General features: G+C 44.7%; 1 protein-coding gene across 1 annotated transcript; it reads left to right on the forward strand.

Annotated features, from left to right (window-relative positions):
• The first annotated feature begins 10,674 nt into the window (after positions 1 to 10,674).
• LOC101642056 (40S ribosomal protein S15a-like) lies at positions 10,675 to 11,133 on the forward strand. Its single transcript, XM_045283980.1, has one exon. The coding sequence runs from the start codon at positions 10,700 to 10,702 to the stop codon at positions 11,090 to 11,092; it is 393 nt and encodes a 130-aa protein (XP_045139915.1). The 5' UTR covers positions 10,675 to 10,699; the 3' UTR covers positions 11,093 to 11,133.
• The last annotated feature ends 995 nt before the right edge of the window (positions 11,134 to 12,128 follow it).

The raw sequence follows: 12,128 nt of genomic DNA on the forward strand, positions 1-12,128 counted from the left end.
TCAGATCGGGTGCAGTTCCCATACTGTGTCTCTGGTGTTGTCCCCCACGGGGCCATGGGTCAGTGAAGGGTATCACGTCTCATAGTGGGGCTGGCCATGTGGTCCTCTCTGTGGACTGGCTGCTCTAATTGGGGTCATTGTCCTCAAGGCCTGGTGTGCCAGGATGCCCAGCATCCTTTTCAAAACACTTTCTTTCTACTTGATTTTTTGGATTTGTGGTGCTGTAGGGGATTAGGGGTTGGGCTGAAACCCTCAAGGTCATCAGTTCAAACAGAGCAACTGCTCTAAGGATTTCTACTCCTGTGAAGATTTACAGTCTCAGGAACTCACAAGAGCAGTTCTCCTCTATTTTGCAGCGTCATTATGAGTCAGACTGACTCAATGGAAGTGAGTTTGGCTTTGGGTTTTTGCTTTGGTTCCCTTAAACTGCTCACCTGAAGGTCCAGCGACAGAAGGCTCTCTGCTTCCTCGAACATTTACAGCCTCAGAAGCCCTACGCAGGTTCACTATGAGTCAGCATGGACATGATGGCAGTGGCTTTGGGCTTTGGTCCTTTGATTACTCCTAGCAGGGAGATGCCAGGGAGTACTTTCTTTTTTGGGGGGGGGGTACTTTCTTTGGGGGTGAGTACTTTCTTTGGGGTGGGGAGTACTTTCTTATAGCCCAAGTTACATCGCTTGTTCCAGATGGAGAGCTATAGTTCAACCACAGTGACACAAAATGAAAATAAGGAACCTTAATATTCAGACACCCCAAGGCCATGGTACATAGTGGAAGGTCGCAGGTGGAGAGAGAGACAGAGAGAGAGAGAGCATACCATGTACCCCACAGTCCACTCAACAGCTCATGCCATCAAGTCAATTCAATGCATAGCAGCCCTATAGGACGAAGTGGAACTGCCCATGTGGGTTTCTGAGACTGTACATCTTTACTGGAACTGAGCATCTCATTTGTCTCCCGTGTGAGACTGGTGGTTCCAAATGGGTAGGCTTGCAGTTAGCAGCCCAACACATAGCCACTTTAGCTCACTGTATGGAAGTCTTTATTAGGACTTTTCATGGGGTTCAGGATCACGAATCCTTCAGAAATCAAAGAGTGGGGAGCAAGGGAGAGTGGGGTAGTGTGGGGAGCTGAGAGTGGGAAACCTGGGTGTTGGGCATAGCACAGTTTTCTGGGCAACTTGCTGCAATGTGGTGGAGTGCACCAATCACACGGTGAGGAGAGGTGCAACCGGATGCTGAGGAATCATGTGAGATGGAGGCTGGCTACGATCCTGACACAGTGGCAGAGACCGAGCCCCAAGAACCCAAGCAGAAATGTGTAAGACCCTCCAAACCCTAAACTTGACATGAGTATAATGTTACGCCCACCCAGGCCATCGGTTAAAGCGCATCGCACCACCAAACCCAAAGACAAGGGGCAGAAATGACATTCTGCCCGTGATGAAGCCATGGGAATGAGGCGGGCTCTAGAAGAAGCACAACATTGGCAAATCGCTCAATTTACCACAGTTGTCTATTTGGGAAGTCTCAAGTAATTAACCAATCAATTAGTACTATTAGAGAATTCGCTAGATGGCTAGATGTATAACATGGAAACATTTGAGTCTGTTGTTTCTGTACACCAAATCAATCAGCAGGAAAACATGATTTTTAAAGTTACTTTGTATAAGAGCAATAATATGCAAGGTATCTTGGTATAAATCTCAAAATAAGATGTCCAAGACATCTATCAAGAGTAATAAACTTTAATGAAATAGTATACTATATTTTAAAATAAGGCACTCTTAGGGAAACCACTAAGGAATCCAAAAATAAATGGAGCAGCCTAGCCTCTTCCTGAATAGAAAAGCTCATTATTCTCAAGATGCTGATGCTCTGCAAGTGGTCTCTTCAGTCACTGCTACTGCAGTCAGCCTTCCAGAGTCTGTTCTGATTCTGAAGCTGAGCCAGAGCAGCACAGGGCCAAGATCAGCCAGGCCATCCTGCATGAAGGGAGTCCCCTTAGCTTTGCCTAGATATCAAGAAATACTTTTAAATAGTATGGTATTGGATGTCCCAATGGTAGAATAGATAACCCAGAAGTCAACCCAAGGTAATAAGCAAAGTTGACATGTGACAGAGGTAGGTAACACGATGCAGAGCAGTGAGGAATGGGTGGTGCTGGGGAAATGGGCTAACCATTACGGGAAAACAGAATCGGACCTCTTGCTTACATCACAAAGCAATCCAGATTTTAAGAACTGTGATGGAGGAAGCCCCCAAACCAAACCCAACCCCACTGCCATTGATAAGATTCTAACGCATAGAGGAGGCAGTAAATTTGAGCAAGGGAGACGTCGGGGGACAAGATGTGACAAAATAACGGTCTGTAGGTTGTCGGGGGCTCATGAGGAAGGGGGGAGCGGGGAGGGAGGGGTAAAGTGAGGACCTGGTGCCAGGGGCTTAAGTGGAGAGGAAATGTTTTGAAAATGATGAGGGCAATGAATGTACAAATGCACTTTACACGATTGATGTATGTATGGATTGTGATAAGAGTTGTATGAGCCCCTAATAAAATGATTTTTTAAAAATTTGAGCAAGGAGGTTCTGAAGTGCCTCTCGGATGAATGACATCCAAGACAAGAGTTGAAAGACAGTGAGGCATTTGTCAGCAACGAGGACTGAAGGAGGGCCTACTAAGTTGTTCCATAGCAGCCATTAGTCACATGTAGCTGTAGAGTATGGAAAATAGAATGAATTGGCATGGTGGGTTTGGAGTTGTGCTCACCAAAAGGTCAGCAGTTCAAAACCACTGCCACTTGGTGGGAAGACGATGTGGCTTTCTGTTCTCTTAAACAGTTACAGTCTTGGAAACCCACAAGGGCAGTCCTAATCTGTGCTACTCGGCAATAGCAGTGAGTTTTCAAAACGTAAGACAAATACAAGATGATACAATATGTCATTAAGAATATTTTTTATAAATGACACATCAAACTGATGATATTTGGGAAATAATCACTCACTGCCATCAAGTCGATTCCAACACATAGAGAACTACCCTGTGGGTTTCTGAGATTCACTCTTTAAAAAAAATCATTTTATTGGGGGTTCGTACAGCTCTTATCACTATCCATCCATCCATCCATCCATCCATCCATTCTGTCAAGCACATCTATACATTTGCTGCCATCATCATTCTCAAAACATTTGCTTTCTACTTGAGCCCTTGGAATCAGCTCCTCATTTTTCAGGTGCCTTCTTAGCGCAGTAGGCAGCACGTCAGTCTCATAATCTGAGACTAACTCTTAGGGGAGTAGAAAGTCTTGGCTGTTTCCCAAGGGGCAGTTGGTGGTTTCCAACTGCTGACCTCCCAGTTACAGCACAATGCATGACCAGCCACTCTGCAACCAGGGCTCCTGGTTCAAGAATGCATCAACGTTATTTCCACCTGCTTCTTTTTCACTTTTTTTTTTTTTTAACATTTTATTAGGGGCTCATACAACTGTTATCCCAATCCATACACACATCAATTGTGTAAAGCGCATTTGTACATCGTTTCTCAAAAACATTTTCTTTCCATTTAAACCCCCGACATTAGGTCCTCATTTTTCCCCTCCCTCGCCGCTCCCCACCTTTTTCACCTTTTTAAAAACATGTGGCTATGGGAACTTTTTGAAAATTATGCGTATGCCTCCCATTTGTAACCTGCATTATATTTCTACTGGGCAGCCTGGGGCTCAACACAGAAAACTGTGGAGATGCAAAAGTGCAGGCGTGCAGAGAACAGCAGGAACAAGCCAGACGGGATTCCTAGCCTTGTGCGTTGCCCTTGGAGTGGGAGCGAGAGGTCCTAAACCTGTACACAAACAAATGCATGCGGAAAATGAACGGTGAGTGGCAGAAGGACGTTGAAGTGACGGCGGGCGGAAGCAGCAGAGGGGCGAGGTTGTGAATACATTAGAAGGAGGTGGCCAGGAATTGCCTGTCTATGAAGGTAATGGCTGAGCTGTGAGCGGAGAAGTAGCAGCCAGATCTGTGAAGAAGAGGGAGGTAGATAAAAGGAACCTAACCGGAAAGGTTTGGGGGCAGGAATGCGCTGGTCTTGAACAAACGGATTTGGGTTTCCAGATTTAACAAATTCCTGGCATACTTCTACCACAACATGACTTGTTCTGGATCTAAAATGTAACTGGTCATGCTGCGTTTCACCCTGCAAACCTAGTGGTGAGAGGGCTACCCTAGAGGGCTTGCAACCAAGAAACGGAGATTGGACTTTATGTTCTATGTGATTTGAAAACATTGGGAGGGTCCAAGGAAGGTTGTGACTTTTCAAATTGATTTACATATTTTTTAAAGTCCTCTTGACTCTCAGAGAATGTGTTTCAGATGAGGCAAGCTGAGAGGCAGGTTAGGAAACTAGACCATTATCCTGGTGAGAGAGGATGGTGGATTGCAGTAGGATGATTGTTAGGAAACGAACTGTGTCCCTTCGAATATGTTATGGAATTCTAACCTCTCTACCTGTGGATGGGATCCTGTTTGGAAAGAGAGATTTCTTTATTGTGTTGATTAGATCATTCCCTAGTAAAATGCATACGTAAGGTCATGTCTTACTCACAGGGTTGCTATGAGTCAGAATGGGCTCTGTGGCAGGGAGGGATTTTTTGTTGTTGTTGTTGTTCTGTTTTGTTTTTCTATAATGTCTCACCAGTCACCATTGATGCATGTGGCTCTGACTCATGACAACCCCGTGGATGTCGGAGTAGAACTAGACTCCATAGGGATTCCGATGCTCATTTGGCAGAAAGAGATCACCAGACCTTGCCTTCAAGCTGACTATGTGGACTGGAACCTCCAACCTTTGGGTTAGCACCCCCACATTTAGCCATGTTAGGGACCCAGGGGCTCTTATACCCGAGAAGGGTGAGCTCTAAATGTAACCTGGTTAGACACAGAGGCACACACACAGGTGAGGCTTGCCTACAAGCCAAGGAACCAGGAATGAATGCCTGGGACTACCTGCAAGGAAGAAAGGGCCACGTCTGAGGTCCAGGTTTGGACTTTGAGTGTCAAGCATTGTGAGAAAGTAACTTTCTGTTATTTCTGTTACAGCAGCACTAGAAGAAGTTAAGACAGGGTGCAAAGGGTTGAGATGATGTCTAGACATGAACAGATTATGATCCTACAGGAGAGCTAGAATCCAAGACTTGCTAATACCTCCTCCTATGGAGGAGGAGGGGAAAAGGAGACTCAAAGATGATTCCAGGGTTCTGGAGTAACCAGAGAGTTGGAGGGCTCCTGGTTGTGATTGGAAAGGCCCTGGGAAGAACAGGTTGGAGGGGTAGAGGAAAAGATCAAGATTTCTGTGCTTCATATGCTAAGTTTAAGAAGCTTATACCTGCATTTTATAAACAACTAAAGCAAAGGCTACCCACTGTCCTCAGTGAGAGGAATTCCCTCCTGAACTTGTATTCTAGGGAACAGGGACAGGCCAACTCATAAATAGGTAGGATAATGTCTTAGAACAAACAGGTAAGGGTTGATGCCGTGGGCATGCTCCAATTGTCCTTGGTTTCCAGATGGCCTCTAAGCATTTATCACCATGATTTCTTGGGTGTCCAAGTAGAAATGCCAAACAGACAAATGTGTAGTTATATGGCAAAATCAAAAGAAGCCCTGGTGACGTAATGGCTAGGCATTGGGCTGCTATCCACCAACTGGAAGCCACCAGCTGCTCCCCTGGAGAAAGCGGTGGTAGTCTCGAAAGGCCACCTGAGCAGTTTTACCCTGCCCACTGTGAGTTGGAATCCACTCGATGGCCGTGAGTGACGGTAAATTCAGTAGCATTTTAAACGGCTGGAGGGCAGACTATGGGATGGGATGAGAGTGGAGAATGGTAAGAGGTGGGCTGTGGAAAATGTACAAAGGCCAATTATAATGAGGGCCTTATTATGAACCTATTTAGAATTTATTCTGAGGGACTAGGAAAGTAAGATTATAAGATGATCTTATTTTTTTTCCTTGACATTTTTATTTTGGAAAACTAGCCTTTTCTACAGCTAGAGTTGCAGTATCATGAAATTTGGTTTCAACATATTCCAGCTCATCAACAACTTCTTCCACCTACACCCTCACCTATTTTATATACCCATGTCCATTATTGTAAAGCAAAACCCCAACACTATCCCAGCATATTTTTGAACATTTCAGTATTAAACATAATCAAATTCAACTATGAAACAAAATAAGTAGTCTATTGTGGTAGTTACATAATCTGGTGTCAATTTGGGGCTTGAGAGGATTAAGAGTGAAGGGGTGGAGTCTAGTCTGTCAATTGGGTCATAGTCAATGAGACGTCTGTGTGAGCATGGCCTTCCCCTGAGAATTCTGGGAACTCCTGTATTTTCCTCCTTGAGGCAGAAGACACTCTCTCTCTGCTCACTCCCTGAGACGACTCTACTGACAAGACACATGGCACTATGCCCTGCGAAGCCAGGCTACATGGACCTACCCTGATGAACCAGACCTCTGGAGCTGGAGAAGCCACGTAGAGACCCCTGCCAGCACTGAGATGCTTACAATACCACTGGATCCAGAAGACTTCCAACCCTCTGGCCTGTGATCTTTCTGCATTCTGCCATTGCATGTGCTTTGTGAGTCTAAAGAGGACTTTATAGATTGGTATCGGACATATGGGCTAATATCAGACTTATGGGTTTGATCTGGACTGGGCTGGAATGGTTTCTCAATGTTCAATTGTTCTTGTATATAAACCTCTTCCTTATGCACATATGGGTCTCCCTGAATTTGCTTCTCTAGTCTACCCAGACTAACACACCTATAATTATCTCCACCGGCATTTCTTTGTCTATATATCATACCCACGAAGGCAATTCAGAATTATTTGTAAAAATAAAATTTGGGCATGTGTATTTGGACTTTGTTCACAAGTGTCAGGAAAAGAATTCTAAAATGTACCACTCCGAATTTATGGAAATTGAAGAAACTTGGTTTCTTCCTCAAGGTGTCTCTAAGGAAAAGAATGTCAGGTACACGACATCTTCTTTGATGATAACTCTTGGTCAGGTCTTCTTGACATAGTCCCTAATAATCCAGAGAGCGACTGACATTAACTACGTTATAAATTATTTTCATTATTGGATGGTGTCCAATCCTTTGATTTGAATAATACTGAAGACAGATTTAATTGTTTTGTCAGCTGATGAACTATAAACAACTTTGAGTATATAATATTATACTCAAATTTCATACTCATTGTTACAAATATTATACTCAATATTTTGAGTATATATTATTATATTTCCTGTAACTGAAGGATTCAGAGACTAGGTGAAATTATGAAAACTAGTCGTTCATCCCTACCTGTCCAAGCTATGTGAGAATGTGTTTTCAGTATAAATGTAACAATGGAAATTATACTAGAATGAATACTGAGCCTGGTCTCAGTCTAACCATAAATAGTGGCCATCTTCATGAAAAGGTTCCTGAAGATACGGGTGCTGTACGGTAGAGTGTGGTGAAGAAGTCAAGTAATGCCTGACAATCATCTCATTGGGGCTCGTACAACTCTTATCACAATCCATACACACATCCATTGTGTCAAGCACATTTGTACATTTATTTCCATCATCATTCTCAAAACATTTGCTTTCTACTTGAGTCCTTGGTTACAGCTCCTCATTTTTCCCCCTCCCTCCTTGCTCCCCACTCCCTCGTGAACCCTTGATAATTTATAAATTATTATTATTTTGTCATATCTTACACTGTCCAACATCTCCCTTCACCCACTTTTATGTTGTCCACCCCCACGGAGGAGGTTATATGTAGATCCTTGTAATCGGTTCCCCCTTTCTACCCCACCCTCCCAGTATCACCACTCTCAGCACTGGTCCTGAAGGGATCATCCGCCCTGAATTCCCTGTGTTTCCAGTTCCTATCTGTACCAGTGTACATCCTCTGGTCTAGTCAGATTAGTAAGGTAGAATTGGGATCATGATAGTGGGGGTGGGGCAGGGGGGGGGGGGAAGCATTTAGGAATTAGAGGAAAGTTGCATGTTTCATTGTTGCTACATTGCACCCTGACTGGCTCCTCTCCTCCCCGCGACCCTTCTGTGAGGGGATGTCCAGTTGGCTACAGATGGGTCTTGGGTCCCCAATCTGTACTCCCCCTCATTCACAATGATTTGATTTTTTGGTTCTTTGATGTCTGATAACTGATCCCTTTGACACCTGTGTGATCACACAGACTGGTGTGCTTCTTCCATGTGGCCTTTGTTGCTTCTGAGCTAGATGGCTGCTTGTTTACCTTCAAGCCTTTAAGACCCCGCATCTGGGCTTGTCTTAAAGGCTTGTCTTAAAACAAGCAGTCATCTAAGTGAGGCATCAACTAAGTCCACATGAAAGAAGCACACCAGCCTCTGTGATCCAAGGACTGTAAATAATAAAATCCAAATCCAGAGCAGAGAATGGTATCAGAAATTAAATTGTGAACACCTGGTTTGCAGAATGCTATAGATGCTAATGGAAGCCCATGATCCGTTTGCAGCATCCGCACATGAATTAAGCCTCCTGTGACCACAGTCCCGGGATGGGAAAAGCCTTCCTATCAGACAGAGCTTTGTAAAGTCCATATGGCAGATATAGTTTACTTAAAATGTCACACCTCATCATTTGAGCTCCCTTTCAATCCATTTAAAAGTTATTTTGGTTTTTAATATTTTGTTTTCTTTTTGATTGAAGTTTTTCTCTGATTTTGTTTTGTCACTGTTGTTGTTGTTGTTGTGTTATTGCTGTTCTTGTTTTCCCCATCTTCTATCCCTCCACAGTTTCCTGTCCCTTCCTTCCTCCTTCCTCCTGACTCGCCTCATCATAGTCTTTAAGGTCTTATCCTTTGGTGTGAAAAAGTGTATTTACCTTTATAATAATGAGATCATAAAATAATTATCTTTATGAGTGAATAACTTTGCTAAGGACACTGTTTTCTAATGTCATCCACATCTTAAGGTGTTTGACAGACTCATCATTGTTTTTTAAGGATACATAATATTCCATTGTATGAATATACTGGAGTTGGTCTATCCAGTCCTCTACAGATGGAGTTTTGATTGTTTCTGTCTTTTTGCTATTACAGAAATTGATGCAATAAACAGTGGTGTGTATATATCTGTTATGTTTTGTTCTTCATTTCTTTAGGATATACACCAAGTAGAGAGATGGTGGGATCATAAAGTATTTGTATTTGCATTTGTTTAAGAAAGTGCCATACTGATTTCCAAAATGGTTATATAATTGTACAATCCTTTCAGTGATGTCTGAGCATCCCAATCTCTCCACATTCTCTCGAGTATTTATTATTTTCTGTTTGTTTTAAATTTTCCTAACAGTGTTGGTGTGAGTGGTGTCTCGTTGTTGTCGTCCGTATTGTTCTGATGCTAATGAAGGTGAACTCTTCTGGGGGAAAATGAAACCCTCTCCTCCAGAAACTACCGGCTCCAGGAAAGCGCATAAAAATCTTGGGAAATCCCCCGTACCTTGAAATATCCACATGGAGACATTTACTCATTTTCTTTCAAGGATTTTATGTACAAAGGACCACACTATCCAATCAGCCAGTCTTAGTGTCTCTACCCTTCCCGGATCCAGTGGTACCTCCCTCCCTGCCTCCCTCTCGCCTCCCTCTCCCCTCCCCTTCCCCAAGGCACACATACCCAGCCAAGGAGTTCATTCCCACCATGACGGTATGGAGGGCTTCTGAGACAGTTACTGGTTGCAAGCGCGTAAAGCCTCATCTTTCGTATGCAGAGTGGCTAGTGGATTTGAACTACTAATCTTGTAGTAAACAGAAAAATGAGCCACCAGGACTCCTTTCATCTTCCACTAGCTCCTTCCAAATCATCCTAAGGTTTAAGACCTTCTCCACTTACTTAACTCCCTGAGCTGACACGGAATTTCAAAGGATTCGCATCCATGATAGGAGCCCTCGGGCAGAGAAGGTACACATTGCACTGATACCGACAAGCTCAGCGGTTCCAATCCACCTGCACTCGGCAGGAGAAAGATGCGGCTTCTACTCACGTAAAGAGTTACAGTCTCAGAAACCCACAGGGGTAGTTCTACCCTGTCCTATATAGTTGCTATGTCTCGAATGCAATGAGTATGATTTGGAAATAATTCGATGGTAGCAAGCTTGGCTTTGGGAGTTTGGAGTGCCCCCATGACTTCAGTAATTTGAAGTGGGCTTTTATTACTACCATCTGAGTCATTCGGTGGAAACGTATCCTACCTTGAATTATTCAGGTTACCTCCAGAACAGTCTAGGGCGTGCCTCCTATCTGTATCTATGAATGAAGGCACCTAGGCCTGAAGATTGGCCGTGACCTCAAGGTGAACACCTAAAGGCACCACATAACGACCACCCTCCGTCAATAGAGCCCCTCTTGTTGAGGACTTCCCAGTGGATTCCACGGAGGACTTGCAGTAAAATGCAATTTCTCATTATCCCTTGGGTCTAGGCCAAACTTATCTCACTAACCTTCAAGTCAGCCACTCGGTTCTCCTCCCTCCTCACGAAGCCCAATCACCCATCTCCCGGACGCTTAAGAAGCGGGCCCAAAATCTCGCGACAGCCGGCCTGCTCCCCATAACCCCGTGAGTTTGCCCCTTCCTTCCTCTTTCCGCCATCTTTCCGTGCCGCCATCATGGTGCGCATGAACGTCCTGGCCGACGCTCTCAAGAGCATCAACAATGCCGAGAAGAGAGGCAAGCGCCAGGTTCTCATCAGGCCATGCTCCAAAGTCATTGTCCGGTTTCTGACTGTGATGATGACGCACGGGTACATTGGTGAATTTGAAATCATTGATGACCACAGAGCTGGGAAAGTTGTAGTGAACCTCACGGGCAGATCAAACAAGTGCGGAGTGATCAGCCCGCGATTTGACGTGCAGCTCAAAGATCTAGAGAAGTGGCAGAACAACCTGCTCCCCTCCCGGCAGTTCGGTTTCATCGTGCTGACGACATCCGCCGGCATCATGGACCACGAGGAGGCCAGGCGAAAACACACGGGAGGGAAAATCCTGGGCTTCTTTTTCTAGGGATGTAATGCATCGAAACAAATAAAACGCCGAATGGAAAAAAAAAAAAAAGAAGAAGCGGGCCCAACTCTCTTCTGCTGCCAGGCCTTTGCCCTCTGAGCCCTATCAGGGAGTGTCCTTCTCCAAGCTCCTTCAGTACGCGGCTGCTGCTCTCTCGTCAGGCCGGTGGTAATGTGGCGGTCTCTGCCAAAATTCAAGAAGCACCGCCCTCGGAGCCGCCAGAAGCCATTCTAGAAATCCACTCTGAACGGACAGCCATCGGATGCACGCTTATGGCGGCGTTTTGCAGAAGGAAAAAGGGTGCGAATGTGAAATGCCCTTCAAGAGCGGAATGGATGCTTCGGCGGTGGTCGCTAGTTGCCCCGGCGTCACTTCGGCTGTGGCTACCCTGTGCTGCAGCCTAGAACTGCCCCATCGGGTTTCAAGGCTGGGTCCTTGTGAACGAAGATGGCCAGTGCTTTCTTCCTCCGTCCCTCTGGGTGGGTTCAAACTGCCAGTCTTTCAGCTAGTCATTAAGCATTTGGGCTAATAGAGTTGAAGCGTTTTCACCATCTAGGGATTCTGAGGAATATGTACAGACATTCGGAAGAATGGAGCCAGTTGGTCAGTAGTGGCGTGGCCAGAAGCCCATGGCATACTGCATGTGACAAAGGGAACCCAGAACACGGTGGCGCATACAATGGAAGGTGTAAGCCCATTTATAGAAATAAAACAAAGCAGCTACACCTGTGTGGTTATAGAAACAAACCAGAAGGCCCCACACCAATCTCTACTCGTTCTTCTTTTTTTGTGAAAATTTGTAGCAACTGTATATTTATGTAATACATCTTCATTTCATTAAATCTCCTGACTGCTGAAGAAATGTTCAGCCAAGGGGGCAAGAGAAACATAAATTTTCAATGAGATAGCAATCTTCTAAGACAATTTTTCTGGCATCTACCTTGAGCAGAGCTGGTAAGATCTGAATGATCACCTGGACGCTAGAATAAGTGATTAGCTGCTCAGAGTCCAGGCCGGGATCACACCTGTTGACGGC

This window comes from Echinops telfairi, unplaced genomic scaffold (assembly GCF_000313985.2).
Source record: "Echinops telfairi isolate 266 unplaced genomic scaffold, ASM31398v2 ScPeMD7_7467;HRSCAF=8505_1, whole genome shotgun sequence".
NCBI lineage: Eukaryota > Metazoa > Chordata > Mammalia > Afrosoricida > Tenrecidae > Echinops > Echinops telfairi.